The 18246-nt window shown below is 41.9% G+C and overlaps 1 protein-coding gene across 3 annotated transcripts in view; it reads right to left on the bottom strand.

The window, feature by feature from the left end:
* PHKA2 (phosphorylase kinase regulatory subunit alpha 2) overlaps window positions 1-18246 on the bottom strand; it is a 52392-nt gene that overhangs the window by 19543 nt on the left and 14603 nt on the right. For all 3 annotated transcript variants that reach the window (XM_082221628.1, XM_082221629.1, XM_082221630.1), the window contains exons 7-22: window positions 17681-17761; window positions 16111-16209; window positions 15339-15485; window positions 15108-15161; window positions 14343-14465; window positions 13476-13571; window positions 13147-13254; window positions 12688-12766; window positions 10243-10377; window positions 8243-8352; window positions 7686-7830; window positions 6557-6635; window positions 5196-5359; window positions 3822-3995; window positions 2579-2667; window positions 389-522 (exon numbers count right to left, since the gene is read on the bottom strand). In XM_082221628.1, the coding sequence (XP_082077754.1) occupies window positions 389-522; window positions 2579-2667; window positions 3822-3995; window positions 5196-5359; window positions 6557-6635; window positions 7686-7830; window positions 8243-8352; window positions 10243-10377; window positions 12688-12766; window positions 13147-13254; window positions 13476-13571; window positions 14343-14465; window positions 15108-15161; window positions 15339-15485; window positions 16111-16209; window positions 17681-17761 (1817 nt within the window). The remainder of the gene's footprint in view (window positions 1-388; window positions 523-2578; window positions 2668-3821; window positions 3996-5195; window positions 5360-6556; window positions 6636-7685; window positions 7831-8242; window positions 8353-10242; window positions 10378-12687; window positions 12767-13146; window positions 13255-13475; window positions 13572-14342; window positions 14466-15107; window positions 15162-15338; window positions 15486-16110; window positions 16210-17680; window positions 17762-18246) is intronic.

Raw genomic sequence — 18246 nt, 5'->3', positions numbered from 1 at the left:
AGAAACTAGACAGCACTTCAAACAATTTTGTGGGTGTGCTAAAAGGCAACAGAATGGGAAATGAAAACCTTGTAATAAAACATTAGGAACACATAACAGTAATCTGAAGGCTGAAACCCATGTCAGAAGCTGGAACCCTGTGGCACTCCAGATGTTGGAGTCCAACTCCCATAATCCTTGACTGTTGGCCATGCTGGCTGGGACTGATGGATGTTGGAATCATCCATCTGGAGGGCCACTTTCCCTGCCGTAAGGGAGGTCACAGTTGTCAGGGTCATGAACAACAACAATCCCACATAACATTAATACAGCTGGGCGCTTTTACTTCCTAGAAATGCCACCATTTAAAAATAAACAAACTTTGCTACAAAGATACTAGGAAACTTACTTTATTAGATACAGGATGTACAATATATCTGCCTGGTCATGTAAAGTGGGACATTCCTTTAACTGCTCTACTAATTTCACACAGTCCAAATCGCCGTGAGCATCTTTTGGCAACTGAAGAACAGCCTCTGGCTCCTATTAATCAAAGACAAACTTTAAATGACCAAAAGTCAAAAAAGGCCTGAACATGAAAGGTTGCTCCGTAACTCATTAGCTATCATTACTCCATGGGAAACGTGAGGGGCACGTAAATGCAATTACAGTGGTATCTTGGGTTACAGATGCTTCAGATTACAGACTCCCCTAACCCCGAAATAGTACCTCGGGTTAAGAACTTTGCTTCAGGATGAGAACAGAAATCGTGTGGCTGTGGCACGGCAGCAGCAGGAGGCCCCATTAGCTAAAAACCTTCTGGTTTGTAGATGGTTATTCTAGTGTATTGGATTTAATCTGCTGATTTCAATGGATTGGAATGGGTTCCCATGTTGTATGAGCAGAGTTCCAATAACACAATGGGGCTTCCCCTTCCTCTCCTCCCCTGTACAGTCCCTCAAGCACCCCCCCCCAAGTCTGCCCTGGAAGAAGAATGAGCAGAGGAAGAAGTCCCATTGTGCATGGACACCACTGGATGCAACCCAATAACTTTGATTGCTGCCGCCATATTTTAGTGTTCTAATGTTTCTGGAACCAATATGTTGCATTGTTAAATTAGGGCTTTATTTTTCTGTCAGTCACCTTGGACTCCTTAAGGTGGAGTACAAATGTTTTAAATAAAATAAACTGTTTCAATGATGCACAAGTGAAACATTATATATTTGTTTTTCAGCTACTTCTATTGATTAAAACTTTTCCTCAGGTTAGGAACAGTTCCAGGTTAAGAACGGGCCTCCAGAACGAATTAAGTTCTTAACCCGAGGTACCACTGTACAGAATTGAGACATAGTGTTTCTGAACGCTTTTTACATTTTGTTTAACTAACTTTACTCCAGGTATGTGGATGAAAAGGGAGTCGGCTGGAAGTTCTAAAGTGTGTTTTTAAAAAAAACAAAACACCACTGGGTAACTAAATAAAAAAGAGATTCAAACAATATTAGTTTTGTCTTTTAAAATAATATTTGCATTTAATACCCATGGGCCTTCAAACTGTAAGCAGGCTGGGCTGTACATGTGTAGGGTGACCTCCTTGCTTTGAAGCAGAAGAGAAGTGAAAATCAAATGGGGAGGGAGTCTCTAATTCCAAAAATATAGGGCTGCAATGTGTACTCAAGCCATGTGTCTGCTGTTTTGCACGCCCCAAATAAATGAGCTGTGTGCTGAGCAATTCTGCAGGAGCTAGAATGCAGTCCTCCTGGACTCAGGGAATCCAGCCTGCATTTGCTGCAGTTACGAAGATTCAATTATGTATCATTAGTCCTGGTGTGGTCTGAAAGCAAGGAACTAACAGCTCTTTTGTCAGGAAGCAAGGAACAAGCTTTCCGAAGGCTGCCTCTGCTTCTTGAACTGACCACTGAATTAACATCCGAGCAATAGATTACAACACTGCAATATTTCCACTTACTTCCCACACCATACTAATGTGATTCCACCTCCTTTTTTCAGGCATTCTTACACTTTTTTAATACTCCTTTTTTGCAGGAACAATTTCGGTTCAATAACTATTGAAGAGCCTTCCAGAAGCTAGTAATAATCTTCCCTATGAAAAAACCTTCTGGTTTGTAGATGGTTATTCTAGTGTATTGGATTTAATCTGCTGATTTCAATGGATTGGAATGGGTTCCCATGTTGTATGAGCAGAGTTCCAATAACACAATGGGGCTTCCCCTTCCTCTCCTCCCCTGTACGCACCCCCCCCCCAAGTCTGCCCTGGAAGAAGAATGAGCAGAGGAAGAAGTCCCATTGTGCATGGACACCACTGGATGCAACCCAATAACTTTGATTGCTGCCGCCATATTTTAGTGTTCTAATGTTTCTGGAACCAATATGTTGCATTGTTAAATTAGGGCTTTATTTTTCTGTCAGTCACCTTGGACTCCTTAAGGTGGAGTACAAATGTTTTAAATAAAATAAACTGTTTCAATGATGCACAAGTGAAACATTATATATTTGTTTTTCAGCTACTTCTATTGATTAAAACGGTAAACAAAGAGGTAGGGCACTATGCTATCCAAATGTGAACATTGCAATGGCTTACTTCGTCCACCAGTGAATGTGGTGAGTCAACAAGGTTCAGAGATTTCCGGTGGGTGTTCAAAACCTTTGTAGGCAAAGACATCGAAACATCTGGGAAACAAACAAACCAGGTCATTCTAAGTACACAGAAGTGCTATTGTAAGAGCCCACAGTGTTTCGGATACTAAAACATTATATTAAGGACCTAGTTGTGCAGTACAAGAAAATACGTGTAACCAACACCACTGGAACAGAGAAAGATACTTTGAGGGGGGCAATTCAGAATGTTGATATATTTCATTAAATTTATACCCTGCCCTTTATCCCAAAAGAGTCCAGGGCAGCAGCGCTTAAGAAGGAAGTAGGGAAAGGGTTAAGTATCCTTTCCCCTCCTCTTCTCCAACTCACTTCCTTCCCAAGTAGGAAGAAAAAAAATATGTAACATCCAGTTAATCTCTCTATTTCTCCCACCTGAAATCAGCAATCATCATAATATGCTAACACGTCTCAGGTCTGGAGAAAGATAGTATCTTAAAATGCAGAAGTTAATGTCAGCATGCTTTGGTTCAACACAGGACAGAATGCTAAGCATCAAGTGTGTATACCCTTTAAAGGCATGTTCACATTGCAGAAAATTTCACTTTTTCTCCCTAGTATATCCAACTAATACTCTGTGCAATTTGCAGTTAATTATCAAGTTCTGTCCCAATTTTCACTGTATTTCTAAGTTTTAGCACCTCGCAAATGAAGTACAGCACCTATTGACCCATGATGTCCCTTGGCAACAGTAATGATGATTTTAAGAAATATTTCACGACATATTCTCTCCTTCAGATCCGTAAGTGTTTTTTTCATCATTTACAATCTGATTATGCACTTATCTCCCTTATTCATCAGCTCAGTAGACTAGAGAGTTCTCTGTAGCTTTCAATTTTTATTCTTGACTTTACACATGTGGTCACAATGTGATGCTTATTACTGAGAACTTTTGACAACAGAAATTGGTTGCAAATTGTCCCATTTGTACATGCCATCATAATGTCCACTTCAACTTCAGAGCTTCAGTGATGACAAGCTAATTGTCCGTTACACAGAAAATTAAACATTATTTCAAAGGAATTGTGCTATAAGGAATATTTCTTGGTAACTACAATTAGCGTGGACTAACCGTTTTTAACACTATTCTTAGCTTTAGCATCAATTTAGCATTTACAGGCATTTCATCTGTGAAATGTTATAAAACTCAAAATGCTGTAAAAACTTACTGGGAACATCCAGACCCTTCGTCTTGGCCATGATTGACAGTATTTCTCTGGTAGAATGAGCAGCACTAAACACATAGCTTGAACCAGATGTTTTTGATATCGGAGGCAAGTGTGATTTAAGAGCAGTGCTCTGTAACATTGTGTTTATATACTGGTCCAGTTCGTCCTGGGATTCTGTCAAAACAGGTTCAAAAGGAAATCAGTTTGAAAGAGACACTGGAACTTTACTTCCTTCTGACTGACATCACCTTTTGGCATTGGAAAAACAATATAGGTAAAACAATAATAGTAAATAATCTCTGTCATTTGTTAAAGAAAACAAGACAATGATTAAATGTTTCAGGCCATGGCACAGGGGTTGCATTCCGGATCTTCGTGCATGTCGATGAGCACGTGTAAATCCACCTCAACCCCCCCTCCTGGGCCGAAAATAGCCCCCGTGTTGACAGTTGTGCACCAATCTCACACACCATTCACATGTACCCTGCTCATCTGCAGCTGCTACAGATGCTCACAATATCATCATCTTCTTCTATTGTTCAGGAAAAGGTTAACTTCCCAGCCCTTCCTTAGTGAAGGAATTAGGACCAGGACAACGAATCCAACATAAATCCCAGGCTTCTCCTTTTCTCCCTCAGATCTCCATCTCTGTTCAGTCTCATTTCTTCCTCCCTGTGGCCTTCTGCAACTCCTGGCCTCTTCTGTCCCACTTCTATCAGTGTGATTCCTCCATCACTCTGGCCCTACTGTGTTGCTACAGTCTATACACTTGTCTCTAATCACACACAGAGGAAGGGGGGGAGGGTCCTCAGAGACAAGCGAGATCCTACAATGAGACTAGGATATAAGGAAATTGGACATAGCAGCATACCATGAGCCTCATCAGAAGGCTGCAAGGTAACAGTTTCCCCCGCAGCAATACAGAACAGCATTTATAGCAAATTCAGTAATAAATACAATTCAACAATACATGAATATAGAAGACATATTCTATATGCAAAACTTATCCCAGGCAGCTTGAAAACATGCAAGCATTTAAATATCAGTGTTTGATTATTATTTTTTAAAAAAATATGTCCACTGTTAGTTAGATGAAACATGAACAGTACTGTCCTCAGTCAAGAGAAATGCCACCAAAAATACTCAGCCGGCTTTTGTCAGGCTGTATTTGTACATTTCAGTTAAAGCATGCTGTTAGATATTCCCCAAATACAAATTTCAAGAACAGTGTGGGCAAATCAACCTTTCCAGAAAGCCAACGATTCCTTTGTGATCCGATTTAAAATATATTCCTCTGACACTGGCTTTGAGATGTGTTCACTTTGGCAAGTGTGTGTATAATTTGAAACATTAAAAAACCAAAACCAGTGCTACCTTTGCTGCCGAAGTCTGCATAATCTAGTTCATATCCACTTTCAGGGCTGGAATAACCTTCATTGTCATCATCAAAGAGCTTCCCATCAGAATCAGGGTCCAGAAAGCTGAGGTTTGTATAGAATGAAGTGGTCAGGAAGTCTGAAAACTTGCCCAACTTCACCCTGAAGAACAAACATCAAAGCAGCCAAAGAAGAAAAGAACATCATTTTATATGAATGCTTATTGCACTAGATATAAAAGTTTTCCCACTATAATCAGCATTTGCTATGTTTTTTGACTATTGTTGGCACTGTGCAGAAGAGGGTAGCACAGCTCTATACAATCATAGCTAAATGGTCTCCATACTGACAGACACTCTTTCTTTGATTACTAGATGCTATTACTAGATGCTATGGGAAACAACAGGAATAGCCATCAAGACCACACCCTGCTTGAGAGATACTCAGCCTGCAATCCGATACAGGCAACCCCCCAATTTGAATGGGACTTGCATTCCAGGTCATTGTGCATGTCAGTAGAGTATGCATAAGCCCACCTTTCCCCCATTGCAACCTCTTCCAGTTCTGAAGAAAGGCCCACATGTGCATAGTTGTGTGTTCTTTGAATGCGTGCAATGCAGGGTTTGCCTGTACATGCTTAATTGAGAGCAACTTCCACTGAGTAGATGTGCAACCTGCCAAGTTGTTGGTTTTTTTAGTAACTCTCATGCCACAAACTTATGGGCATTTATACAAAATTAAATTCCATTAATGCAATTTGCTCTCTGGTAATGCATGCTAGGGACGCGGGTGGCGCTGTGGGTTTAACCACAGAGCCTAGGACTTGCCGATCAGAAGGTCAGTGGTTCGAATCCCCGCGACGGGGTGAGCTCCCGTTGCTCGGTCCCTGCTCCTGCCAACCTAGCAGTTCGAAAGCACGTCAAAGTGCAAGTAGATAAATAGGTACCGCTCCAGTGGGAAGGTAAACGGTGTTTCTGCACGCTGCTCTGGTTCGCCAGAAGCGGCTTAGTCATGCTGGCCACATGACCCGGGTGTTGTACGCCAGCTTCCTCGGCCAATAAAGCGAGATGAGCACCACAACCAGAGTCGGTCACGACTGGACCTAATGGTCAGGGGTCCCTTTACCTTTAATGTGCATGCTACTTTTCCTGCCCTCACAACAGCATACAAAACAAACATGATTAACGCACAAGTCTACAATGACAAATGACTTGGGAAGCACAGTGACAACCTCAAAAGAGACTAGTGGGGCAAACCTATGAAACACTAGACAGAGAACACAATAGTCTGATGATATGTTTTTGTGAAAGCCAGAGAAAGAGGAATATCCTCAGGCGTCAGTGGGATTGTGGCACCTACCTGGCCCCTCCAAAGTAGCCATCCCCAAGTTTTCTCACTGTGGCAAGAATTGCTGGATCAATGTCAGACCCATCATTGGCTAAAAAGGAGGAAAACAAAACATGCATCATGGCAATAGGTTCCTTTATCAACTCATTTTAAAAATAAGTTAGCATATCCGATGTGGAATACTCTGTAAAAATAAAATAACCGAAAGAAAAAATGGGGGGGGGGGACTAGCAACTCCTAAAGTGTATTGCTGACTGGTTTGAGTTTCCCTTTCATAAGATGGGGAGGGGGGAAAATCTCGACTATAGGCATTTTAACTCAGTCCTACTGAGTTCCAACGTGCACCATATACTGGCATTCTGTTTTACTACCGCTTCACTTATTAAATCTGTTTGGGAACAAAGGAAGCTGACTTATACCAGACCAGTGTACCATCTAGCCAGGCATCATTCTACACAGACAAGCAGCGGGTTTCAGAAAGCCGTATTTCTCCAGACCCACCTGGCAAAGGAGATGATGGTCTCCCATTTTGGTTCTATAAAGGAGATGGTCTCCCATTTTGGTGCTATGCTCACAGAGTACTTGTTCACTACGTGAACTGTATATTTTTATCTTCACTCTAATCTGGTGTACCCCTATGAAGAGCAGGGTAAGGATACACAAGGATATCTCAGTAGCTATTTCCATAAGTGGGGAACACGGTTGCTAGGGAACTCCAGCTCAAAGAGGCTGCTGCTATTTGCAGCATCAAATCTAAGGCCATGGATGAGAGGAAATCACTTTAAAGTGAAACAAAATAATAATAATAATAATAATAATAATAATAATAATAATAATAATAATAATAATAATAATTTTGGAACTTAAATACACACGCCACAGCTTCAAATTTCCCCCATGGTTTTTTTTAAAAAACGCCAGATTAATGTAAAATTTTATCCTGAAAAGTGGTCTTGCATACTCAGAAAGTCATTTGTTTCTCTGTTGGATAGAATCTATCCCTGCCTCTTATTTATCATCCAGTATGGAATGTAAAACAAATAACAAAAAAGCTTCTATTGCAAATGGCATGAACATTCAGAAAAAGCTGGGTCCAACCATAACATGCAAGGTCATATGATAAAGGTCACATGTTACTGACTGAGCATTGTATTGGTTATTGGGAAAGTGAGGGTTGGTCTTCCTGTAATCCTCCAACATGAAGTGAGATAAGCCAACTCTGTTCGTAGCATCTCCACAATCATCCGATTGTCTAAAGCCAAATAGAAGTGATGCTGATCTATAAACTGGAAGGAAAAACAAATTGAAGACAAGTGCTTATAGATTTCTTTCTCGGCAAAAGCTCTGTTACCATTAGTTCTATGGAAGCCCATCACAACCCAGGGATGAGGGAGCCCATGACTTCACCTGCAGCTCTCCTCCATCCTTGATGGGGAGATGTTCTCTAGCTACATCAGGAAGATCCCCATCCCTATGTGCTCACTTCTGGCCTGTGTAATTAGCAAGACTAGTTTTAATTTTTTTGGAAAGCTGATGAGCTTATCAGTATTCCTATTTTATTTCATTTCCGTGTGTAAATGGCTGGAATGGGTTTGATACAAGTTTCATCAGTTCAGCCTACATAACGTCAAAGAGGGATATGTAAATAAGCAAAGTGTTTCACCAGCAATTGGGAAACAGAAAGCTTTCCAAGCTCACCTGTGGGGTAAAAGTAAATATTTGATTTCTTATAACATAGAGCTTAGATGTTCCCAGGACACCAATATGTCGGTAAGGTCTTCCACTCAGCTTCATGCTCTTGTTGCGGCCTGGAAGGACAAAAGAATACAGCTAATATTTACTTCTGCTCTTATACTGTATTCAACACAAATTAGTCGTAAACATTTTGCTGTCAGAAGCAAAACATAAAAATCATGAACATTTTCCTTATATTCCAAAAGGCTTTAAGGCTTGTTCTTTTGCAAAGCAAGTAGTGCACTGCTTCAGCATGAAATTTCGTGGAAAGGCACTGCCTAATTCATGAAATCAGTACAGTGATACCTCTAGTTATGGACTTAATTCGTTCTGGAGGTCCGTTCTTAACCTGAAACTATTGTTAACTAGAGGCGTGCTTTTGCTAATGGGGCCTCTTGCTGCCGCTGCACCGCTGGCACACAATTTCCGTTCTCATCCTGAGGCAAAGTTCTCAACTCGAGGTAACTCTTCCAGGTTAACAGAGTTTGTAACCTAAAGTGTTTGTAACCTGAGGCGTTTGTAACTCGAGGTACCACTGTAGTACCCTTTTGAGTGGAATTAGCAAGTAGGGTAATGTTACTAACATTAGAAAAGCTTTGTATTGGGCGCGAGCCTATATGTAGGCATAGAGAAGAGATGCATAAAATTTGCAAACCTCCCCCTAGTTCTTCTAATACCAATTATTTTTCTAACAATTTGCACACACGACAACAGTCCCAACTAGAACATTTTTGCCCAATTCCGTTACAATTTCTTGTCAGATCAATGAAAACAGTTCTCTACTTATTTCGTGGCCAAAAACTTTTTACATAAATAGTGTTTTGATATTTTCTTCTGGCTTTATTTAGATAAGTTTAAGAAGAATGGTTAAAATCTCTATGGCTAGAATTTTCTTGGCCAACACTCAACAGCTTTCTTATCTGCTTGATCATTAAATGGTAACAGAAAAGCTTATGAAAACATATGTACTATAGAAGTCTTTACTGTTGCAAAGATTTGTGTTGGTTTTTTTTTTAAAAAAGTGATTGCTATAATCCAGCACACTGGTGTTCAGGCCTGCGCTCAGAACTACAGGGGGAGCTTCCTGTGTGCACAGGAAGGGGCTTGATGAGATTGACAGGGGGTGGGACCACACAGGTGTCTCACCGCCAATGTTTGTGCCCATTTTCCCGGCTCCAACCTGACTTCCACACAGTGAATGAAAGTCTGAAAGGAGGAGTGGCTGTGCTCATGGAGGCTCCTATGTCATCAGGTGCCTGCAGAATGGAATTGCTTAACTGCATGGGGGGATTTATTTTTTTAAAAAAATAAATACATCAGCTCCTTCTTCAAATCTTGTTCAAGATACAGAGGCTGGAGGAAAAAGAGCCAGGAGGCAAGTGCAGCATTGGTGGAGAAGCCAGAGGCATGCTTCCATTCCCCTTTAAATCATATGGTGTGCCTTACAAAAGGAAATTCAGGAGGCAATGAAACTGAGTTTCCAACAAAGCATATAAGGGGCACATTATGAGTCACAGAGAATGTGGAGGTTGTGCTTTGGTGACCTACATAACTTAGGACTGTGCTAACATTTCAGAATTAAAACAGGTATATACATATACAGTGGTACCTCGGGTTAAGTACTTAATTCATTCCGGAAGTCCGTTCTTAACCTGAAACTGTTCTTAACCTGAAGCACCACTTTAGCTAATGGGGCCTCCCACTGCTGCCGCACGATTTCTGCTCTCATCCTGAAGCAAAGTTCTTAACCTGAGGTACTATTTCTGGGTTAGCGGAGTCTGTAACCTGAAGCATATGTAACCTGAAGCATATGTAATCCGAGGTACCACTGTACTTCCCCACAATTTCAGAATGGCATGTGATTTTAAACTTGCGTTCCAAACAAGAAAATGACATGGGAATTGAGCAGCAAAGATGGGTAAGCAAATGATAAGGTTTCACGATCCCTTTGTTACATCACCTACCAAGCTTGGCATACAGATTGCTCAGAATCCGTGCTGGCTGAACTCTGGTCGGGTTAATGTCAGCAATGCTCTGAACATGGATTCCATGGTGTCTCAACAGCTTCTTAATTTCATTTGTCTCTGCTATGACATTTACTGCACAAGAGAAAAAAATTACAATAAAGAGCAAAACTTCAATATCTGAAGCAAAAAAAAAAGTCACCTGGAAATACTATACTATAGATACACAAATCTTCAGGAAGGATATAAGCGACATTTTTTTTTCATTGTACCTATCTGCCTAAGATAATCAAGGAAGGATGAAAGTTGTTATATAGCTATCCTACATGGGTGTTTCCTTTCCTGAGACTTGGGAACATTAAAAAGACACGTTTGGACATACTGGAGTTTATCTAAAACTACAATAATAGAAGCTCATCATAGAATGGATGCCAAACTGACCAAGAAAGCTACGATTGAGTCTAAGACAACAGCAACTTACTGTATTTTTCCGTGTATTGGACAAGGTTTTTTTGACTAAAAAATCACGTCAAAAAACTGGGGTTGTCCAATACACGGATAGTAGCATGGTGGGGCGGGGTGGGGGGAGAAGCACCGCGCCACCAGCCATTCAGTTGGTGGAAGTGCGGCTTCCCCAGATGTCACCGTGAGTGGGGAGCAATCTGGGGGGTGTTTCCTGCCCCCAGCTGCATGGGGGGGGAGAAGCTGTGAGCCACCAACCAGCTCTTTGGGGCGGGGGGGGGGGAGCACAAATTCACCTGATGCCACTGCGCACGGGAAACGATCTAGGGAGTGTTTCTTGCCCACAGCTGCGTGGGAGAGGCTCAACAACATTGGGCCATCTCCCCTCATTTTCTTAAAATTTAGTCCCCCAAAATGGGGGGGGGGGTGTTTCTTATACAAGGGAGCATCTTATAGACAGAAAAGTACAGTAGTTAACAAGCAGAATCAATGAAGATTTCCTTCAGAAAATGGAAGACTTGCGCAAGTGAAAAGAACAAAAAGGGAAATAAACTTGGACACTAAAATGCAAGAGGACAAGAAATAACTGTAAAGAAGTTCAGAAGCATATCCCTAAAAGAAACAACAACAATAATGACAACAACAATATAGTAATACCGTTTGACTACTTCAGAAGCAGGGAACCAGTTAGGGAAGTGGCTGGAGCATTAGACAACAGGAAAGTTAAAAGGTGTGCCAAGGAGATTGCAGAGATGAATTCCCTGCAGCTTTTAGTTTTATTATTTTTATTAGTCATTTAAAAAATTTTACTGCCCTTCATCCAAGGACCACAGGGTGGTTTACAATATAAAACACAAAAAATACATATCATAGTAACAAACAGAGAGAGAGAGAGAGAGAGAGAGAGAGAGGTGGAATCTACACATGTAAAAAATATTCTGAAAATGCTTTTTTCAAAGCATTTTTAAAAATACATTGAATTTTCCATAAGGCTCACCATTGCCATCTAGTGTCACATTGCATATTGCACTTTAAACATTTCCTTTGCAGTCAAAGTTTAAAGAGCCATAGATTGCTTAATTAAGCTAAAGGTCTATTTCCGCTGCAAAAGACACAGGGCAGGTAGCCATGTCTGAACTGACATTCTGAAGAAGGGAAGCTAAAGAAGTAAGGCACACAACAAAGATGGTTTCCTGACAAATTAAAGAAATCAAGAAATAGCTGAGCTTCGATAGTACCCTTCTGAGAGCTCTTGATGAACTCAAATGTGAAACTGCTGACCTTCCAACAAAAACAGGTAACTGCACAACATCAGCCTGAGAAAGTATCCACACAGCAACATATGCTTTGCACAGTGCTGGCTGCAAAACTCAGCATCTTCACTACTGCTTAAAGGTAAAGGGACCCCTGACCATTAGGTCCAGTCGTGGCCAACTCTGGGGTTGCGGCGCTCATCTCGCTTTATTGGTTGAGGAAGCCAGCGTACAGCTTCCAGGTCAGTGGACTAAGCCGCTAAGCATGACTAAGCCGCTTCTGGTGAACCAGAGCAGCACACAGAAACACCGTTTACCTTCCTGCCAGAGCGGTACCTATTTATCTACTTGCACTCTGACATGCTTTTGAACTGCTAGGTTGGCAGGAGCAGGGACCGAGCAACAGGAGCTCACCCCATCACGGGGATTTGAACTGCCGGCCTTCTGATCAGCAAGTCCTAGGCTCTGTGGTTTAACCCACAGCGCCACCCACTTCCCTCACTACTGCTTACCAGCACTGAAAAGTAAGGACGGCAATTTCCCCCAGGCAGTGACCTCCAGTAGTTTTTCCTAGCAAACTTTCTTACTGGCTGCCACTGCTATTTTATTTATGTATTAGAACACTGACGAGTGTGAGATCCGCTTGATGGAAAGGTAAAAGCACATCATTTTTATTTCCTTTAATTTGTGCTGGGGTTAAGTAAAAAATTGTGTAACAATAACCACCAACCTTGAACAACAACATCGGGCTTAAAAGCGGTTGAAAACCTTCTGTTTAATGGATCGATTTCACCAGTAGCCAGAAATCCCTGCGAAGGTGAGGAAAATTATACAGATTTAAGTGAGTGCATTCCTGGACAATGGCACAGAAGAAGGAAGCTTCATGATCGTGCAAAACCATTGAGGTTTCGGACAGCCTTGGGTACCAAGATGTTGTTGGACCACACATCCCTCACAATTGGCTGCACCGGTTAGGGCTGGTGGGAGTTGGCATGCAACAACAGCTGGAGTCCCAAAGTTAAGAAGAAGGCTGGTCTAAGTGGGCAGAGTTGGCTCCGATAATTTTCCAGTTTGAAAATTATTTCCAGCCACTGCTGAAAGAAATCTGATCTCTAATGCAACTAGAAAAGGGGACGATAAGGTCAAAGGAACCTGTCTTTATTGTCAAAGCTGTGTCAAACATAGTTACCTCTGCTAGGAGGGCGCTGAGAATGTACAATGACTGGCCCCACAGATGAGGAAGCTTTCCAGCTGGGACACGGTCCACTGTGTGAGGATTCTCATATTCTTCATTCACCTAGCAAATGAAACAAAGAATGCGAACAGGTTCACACATCACACGTACCAAGGATTTATGAGGGTGTAGCACTTGTTAAAATCTAAAGCTGAATACAATCCCAAAGGTTAAAATATATCACAGAAAATGGACAGCACAACATTCATACATAATTGGGCGAAACACATGGTGTGTCAGAGGTCGATAATTTACAAAACCAGGCATGTTCCACATTGTCTTACCTTATCTGGAGGAACAGCGTATAGTTCTGGCATCAGAAGAATCCCGTTCTTTTTCCTAATGAGTATCCCCTCCAAAGCATCTCTGTACTCTTGTACCTACAAAGTGCAAGACAAGGACCAAGGAACTGAAGCTCATGGGTTGTTGTTTTTTTTAACAACTGGAAGAGTACCTATGCGGTGCTGGGAACACTGGCAACAGCCTCTTTGTGAAAAGTGTCCGTGTCAGAGACCCCATGAACATAAGAACATAAGAAGAGCCCAACATCCCTTGCATACAAAGACGAGGCCTTCTCTCGTCACCTTCAATGAGTGAAGCACCTGAGGCCACAGGGTTGAGTTTAGAGCTCCCATCTCCGGTGCCACAGGCACTGCTACTGAGTTAATGTGAAGTGCTGCTGTGCAGGAGACCTTGCAGCCGGGAGGCAAGGCAGCACTGTGTGAGGAGAGCAGCACAGCCCTGCAGCTTATAGTGCTGTGTAGCAAATGGGGGTGAAACTGGACAAAATGGGGGGGGATATTCTAGTCTTTCTCTCCCTTTCTGGCCACATAGATATCATAGTTGGTGCCATGAAATAAGCCTGATGAAAGGGAACCTATGAAGCTGTATTATACTGAGTGAGGTCATCATTTATTCCAGTTTGGTGGCAGCTCCTTAAAATCTTAAGCAAAGATTACTTGTCCTCTCAACACAAGGACATTAATTCCTTTAAACAGAGATGTCTAGGATGCCTCACGGTAAGTGCAAGAGCTGCAAGTAGGGGGAATGATCAGATTGCCCATCCTCTTCTACCCAACTACTGGAGCTTAGCTGATTCATAAACACCTGCTACAATAATTATTACAGTTTCAACTTATCATGTACCTTACCTGAATTCTGTCTCCATTAAACACTCCATCAATTAGGAAATAGGTCCAGAATACAGGCCACTCACATTCTATGTTCTCAAATAACTTGAGCTCAGCAGGATCGTAGTGTAATCTATTCGGATCCTAGAAATGTAATTGCTCATGTCATGCTTTATTATTACAGTGCTATTTCACAATGTATTATGCTTGTATTCTGCCATATCGCCAAGGAGTTTCACCTAGCAGAAGAATTCCCTTCTCTGTTCCATCTTGTTGCACACAGCACTTAGCTTTTCAAAGGACTGTGCCAAACCTGAAATTAGCTTAGAAGCACAGATATACCAGCTTGGCACTGAGGGCCAATCTAGATGTCATATCAATTGAATGATTACAATTAATGTGCAACTTAAAAAAATTAAATCAGAATGAGAACAGCTGTCTCAGGGTGGTCAGTTTACTCTTTCTCCCCATGCTACAGTTCTGACAAAAATCTTCCGCCAGCTGAAGTTAACCCCGAGTGGAAAGCTCTCACTGATGCCTATGGAAGCATAACTTCCAGGGCTAACATCAACCTTGCTGTGTGTGTGAATAGGAAGGTAAAGCAACTTTCCTTGGGACCACAGCAGGGATGGAAAGGGTTATGCTTATCTCCTTGCACATTCCAGTCCTAATGAGGTCCCCCCCCCCCTCACAGGGTTGCTATTTTTAAAACAATTCTGATATTGGACGTTCACCATGGAAAAGTGGCATGCAAATAAAAATGAGTGACAGTTTCAGAAACAGTACTTCTCTTGGTGTTTTGTAGCCATCTCGAATAAAACGGCAGCAGCCATACCGTCCCTGTAAAAAACAAATTAGTAGTAGTATAAAAGCATTGTTATATTTTATATAAGCATCTTTTGTTCTTAATCAAACAGAACATGCTTTCTTCATCTGTTAATAACAAATATGGCCAAGCTTATCATCTACAGATAAATGAATGGAAGATTTGTTCAGAAGCCAAAATGAAATTCTTACCTGCAGCTTGGTGATAATTTCATTTTTCGTTGCATTCACAACATTCATATCCTCTACAGCAAAGGCTGGGTAAGAAATAATGGACAAAAGTCCAGCATCAATCTCTTTTGAGGTGGACGCCCTTGGCAGCATGGAGTACAGAATAGACTGAGCGGAATATACACAGAGCACCAGCAAAAGACAAGACAAAGACAAAATAAAAACATTTAGTTTCATGCCAAAGTGTTTTATCAGACCAACAAAGAGCACCCTGGTCACTTTTGATATAAAATCTTACAAACTATTTTCTAATAAACTATGGTAATTCACACGGGAGGGGAATTTGCTGCATTGGCAGGATACAGCAATGGCTGGCCCATCTGGCAACAGAATTAGGCTGCTATCATGAAAAACCGTGAGAACTACCGTATTTTTCGCTCTATAACACGCACCCAACCATAACACGCACGTAGTTTTTAGAGGAGGAACATCCGTAGGCATGCCACCCATAGGCATTCCCTCCATAACACGCACAGACATTTCCCCTTACCTTTTAGGAGGAAAAAAGTGAGTGTTATGGTGCAAAAATACGGTAATAGGAATTTCCCATCAGTTATGAAATGCTGGTATTCCCAGATCTTCAGCTTCCATAGCTGAAAATAGCACCCAGTTGAATTTGGTGGTGCAACCATAATTTGATGTCTATTTCTAGGGGAGGGGGCTAGTCAGAGCTTATAAGGGGGTGGGTGCTATGCTGTACTTTCTTTGAGATAGAAAGGAGAATTGGATTTACCTGACAATGCTCAACTTCATCTGGAAGGACATGAATAACTGACTTGTGTCCTCCTCCAGCTCCAAAAAGGTCCAGTTCATCAATTGCTTCCAGTGCAGCCTTCAGAAACATATGTGTGTGCTCAGTAACTTTTTAAGTATTGAAAAGTTCAAGTATTGGTAATGAATGAGATGGCAATTGAATAACTATTAAAACAATCACACACACGTATGTATGTATGTATGTAAAGGTAAAGGTAAAGGTACCCCTGCCCGTACGGGCCAGTCTTGACAGACTCTGGGGTTGTGCGCCCAACTCACTCAAGAGGCCGGGGGCCAGCGCTGTCCAGAGACACTTCCGGGTCACGTGGCCAGCGTGACATCGCTGCTCTGGCGAGCCAGAGCTGCACACGGAAACGCCGTTTACCTTCCCGCTAGTAAGCGGTCCCTATTTATCTACTTGCACCCGAGGGTGCTTTCGAACTGCTAGGTTGGCAGGCGCTGGGACCGAACAACGGGAGCGCACCCCGCCGCGGGGATTCGAACCGCCGACCTTTCGATCAGCAAGCCCTAGGCGCTGAGGCTTTTACCCACAGCGCCACCCGCGTCCCTTATGTATGTATGTACATATAGCCAAATGGCACAAAATCTTTATCTTACTTTTCTTCATAAGAATCCCTTAAGAGAGATTGCAATATTTTCCTATTGCAGATTGACAGTGGCCTTTAATAGCCTGCTCCAACCAAATTCACTTGGAAGAAGAAACAGTTAAGAATGGCTTCAAAGTGCTGCATATTTTCTCAAGATCACTGAATTAAGCCTGCTTTTAACTTTACTTGGGTGGTGTAGGCTGAAAATCACTCCCCCGTTATGGAAGCTTGCCATAGCAGCTACGCTGAATTGAAGGAGCTCAGTACATATAGCTGAATATCACACAGAAAATCATCATACCAGCGCCAGCTCCAGGAAATTGTGATACTATTTACTGTTTAAATCTATAGCTCACCTTTTCTCTAAGGAGCTCAAAGTAGCAGACATGATTCTCCCCACAAGAACTCCGTGAGTTTGGCTGGGCTGAAAGGCAGTGACTGCCCAAAGGTCACCCAGTGAGCTTCATGGCTGAGAGGGGACTTGAACCCTGGCCTCCCAGGTCCTAGTCCAACACTCTCACCACTAAAGGTAAAGTCCACGAGTGGCACTGTAGCCTAAACCACTGAGCCTCTTGGGCTTGCCGATCAGAAGGTCGGCAGTTCGAATCCACGTGATGGGGTGAGCTCTAACCACTACACCACACTGGCTCTCTGTGTGTGTGTTTAAATCAGGAAAATGAATTACCATCTCTTAGTTCAAATTCAAAATATTCTATCCATTGAACAACAGCACAGTGGCTGTTTACTGTTGGGAAAAATACAATCAAGACCCATCAGAAATCAATAGCAAACCTTCTATTTATTGCAATAGTCCTGGATTGCAACACTGAACTGGAAGTAAGTTTCACAAAAATCAACGAGTAGAAGTACTGCATTTATCATTATAGCATACTATTGTTAGTTTACAGTAAAAAACAATAACAAAAGCAACGACCATCTCACCTTGGCCATTCCTACAGAGCTTGCATTCAGTTCAGGGATGCCCTGGTTCGTCTTATCACCACGTTCCCACATGCCATAATCCTGAAACAAAAGAAAGAGGAAAGCAGAATTAAAAAGCAACCTATCAGATCCAGAGACACACATATGTAGATGTGGACTGTGCATACACTATTGTGACTAAGAGAGAAGAACTAAAGCAACATTACTCAGTGGGTTTGGTTCACACATTAAGCTGACATATGCGCAAGGCTTTTGCTTGCATACTCCTTCCTCGTTCTACCCCTTCTTCCATCCTTCATTCTTGGCACACCACAATTTTATACTTGCTGGATTACTTAATCATAGTTTCCTGTTATAGCCAAACCAGGAAACTATGGTTACCACTAAAAGAAAAAGTCAGAATCTTAAACCACTGCCACAGTGTCCTTTCTCTTGGCAGATCAAGATGAGCAGGTGACAGCAAAGGTTGCAAGGTTTTTAGCTGGGGAAATCAGAATAAGATCCACTATTTGACTATTGATTCAAAACCCTAAAATGTATTTTATATAATTGACCTTTTATCTCTA

The sequence above is a fragment of the Podarcis vaucheri genome (genome assembly GCF_965113315.1).
Source record: "Podarcis vaucheri genome assembly, chromosome: 4".
NCBI lineage: Eukaryota > Metazoa > Chordata > Lepidosauria > Squamata > Lacertidae > Podarcis > Podarcis vaucheri.
Note: the sequence above shows the minus strand (reverse complement) of the source record. Positions and strands in the feature narration are given on the sequence as shown.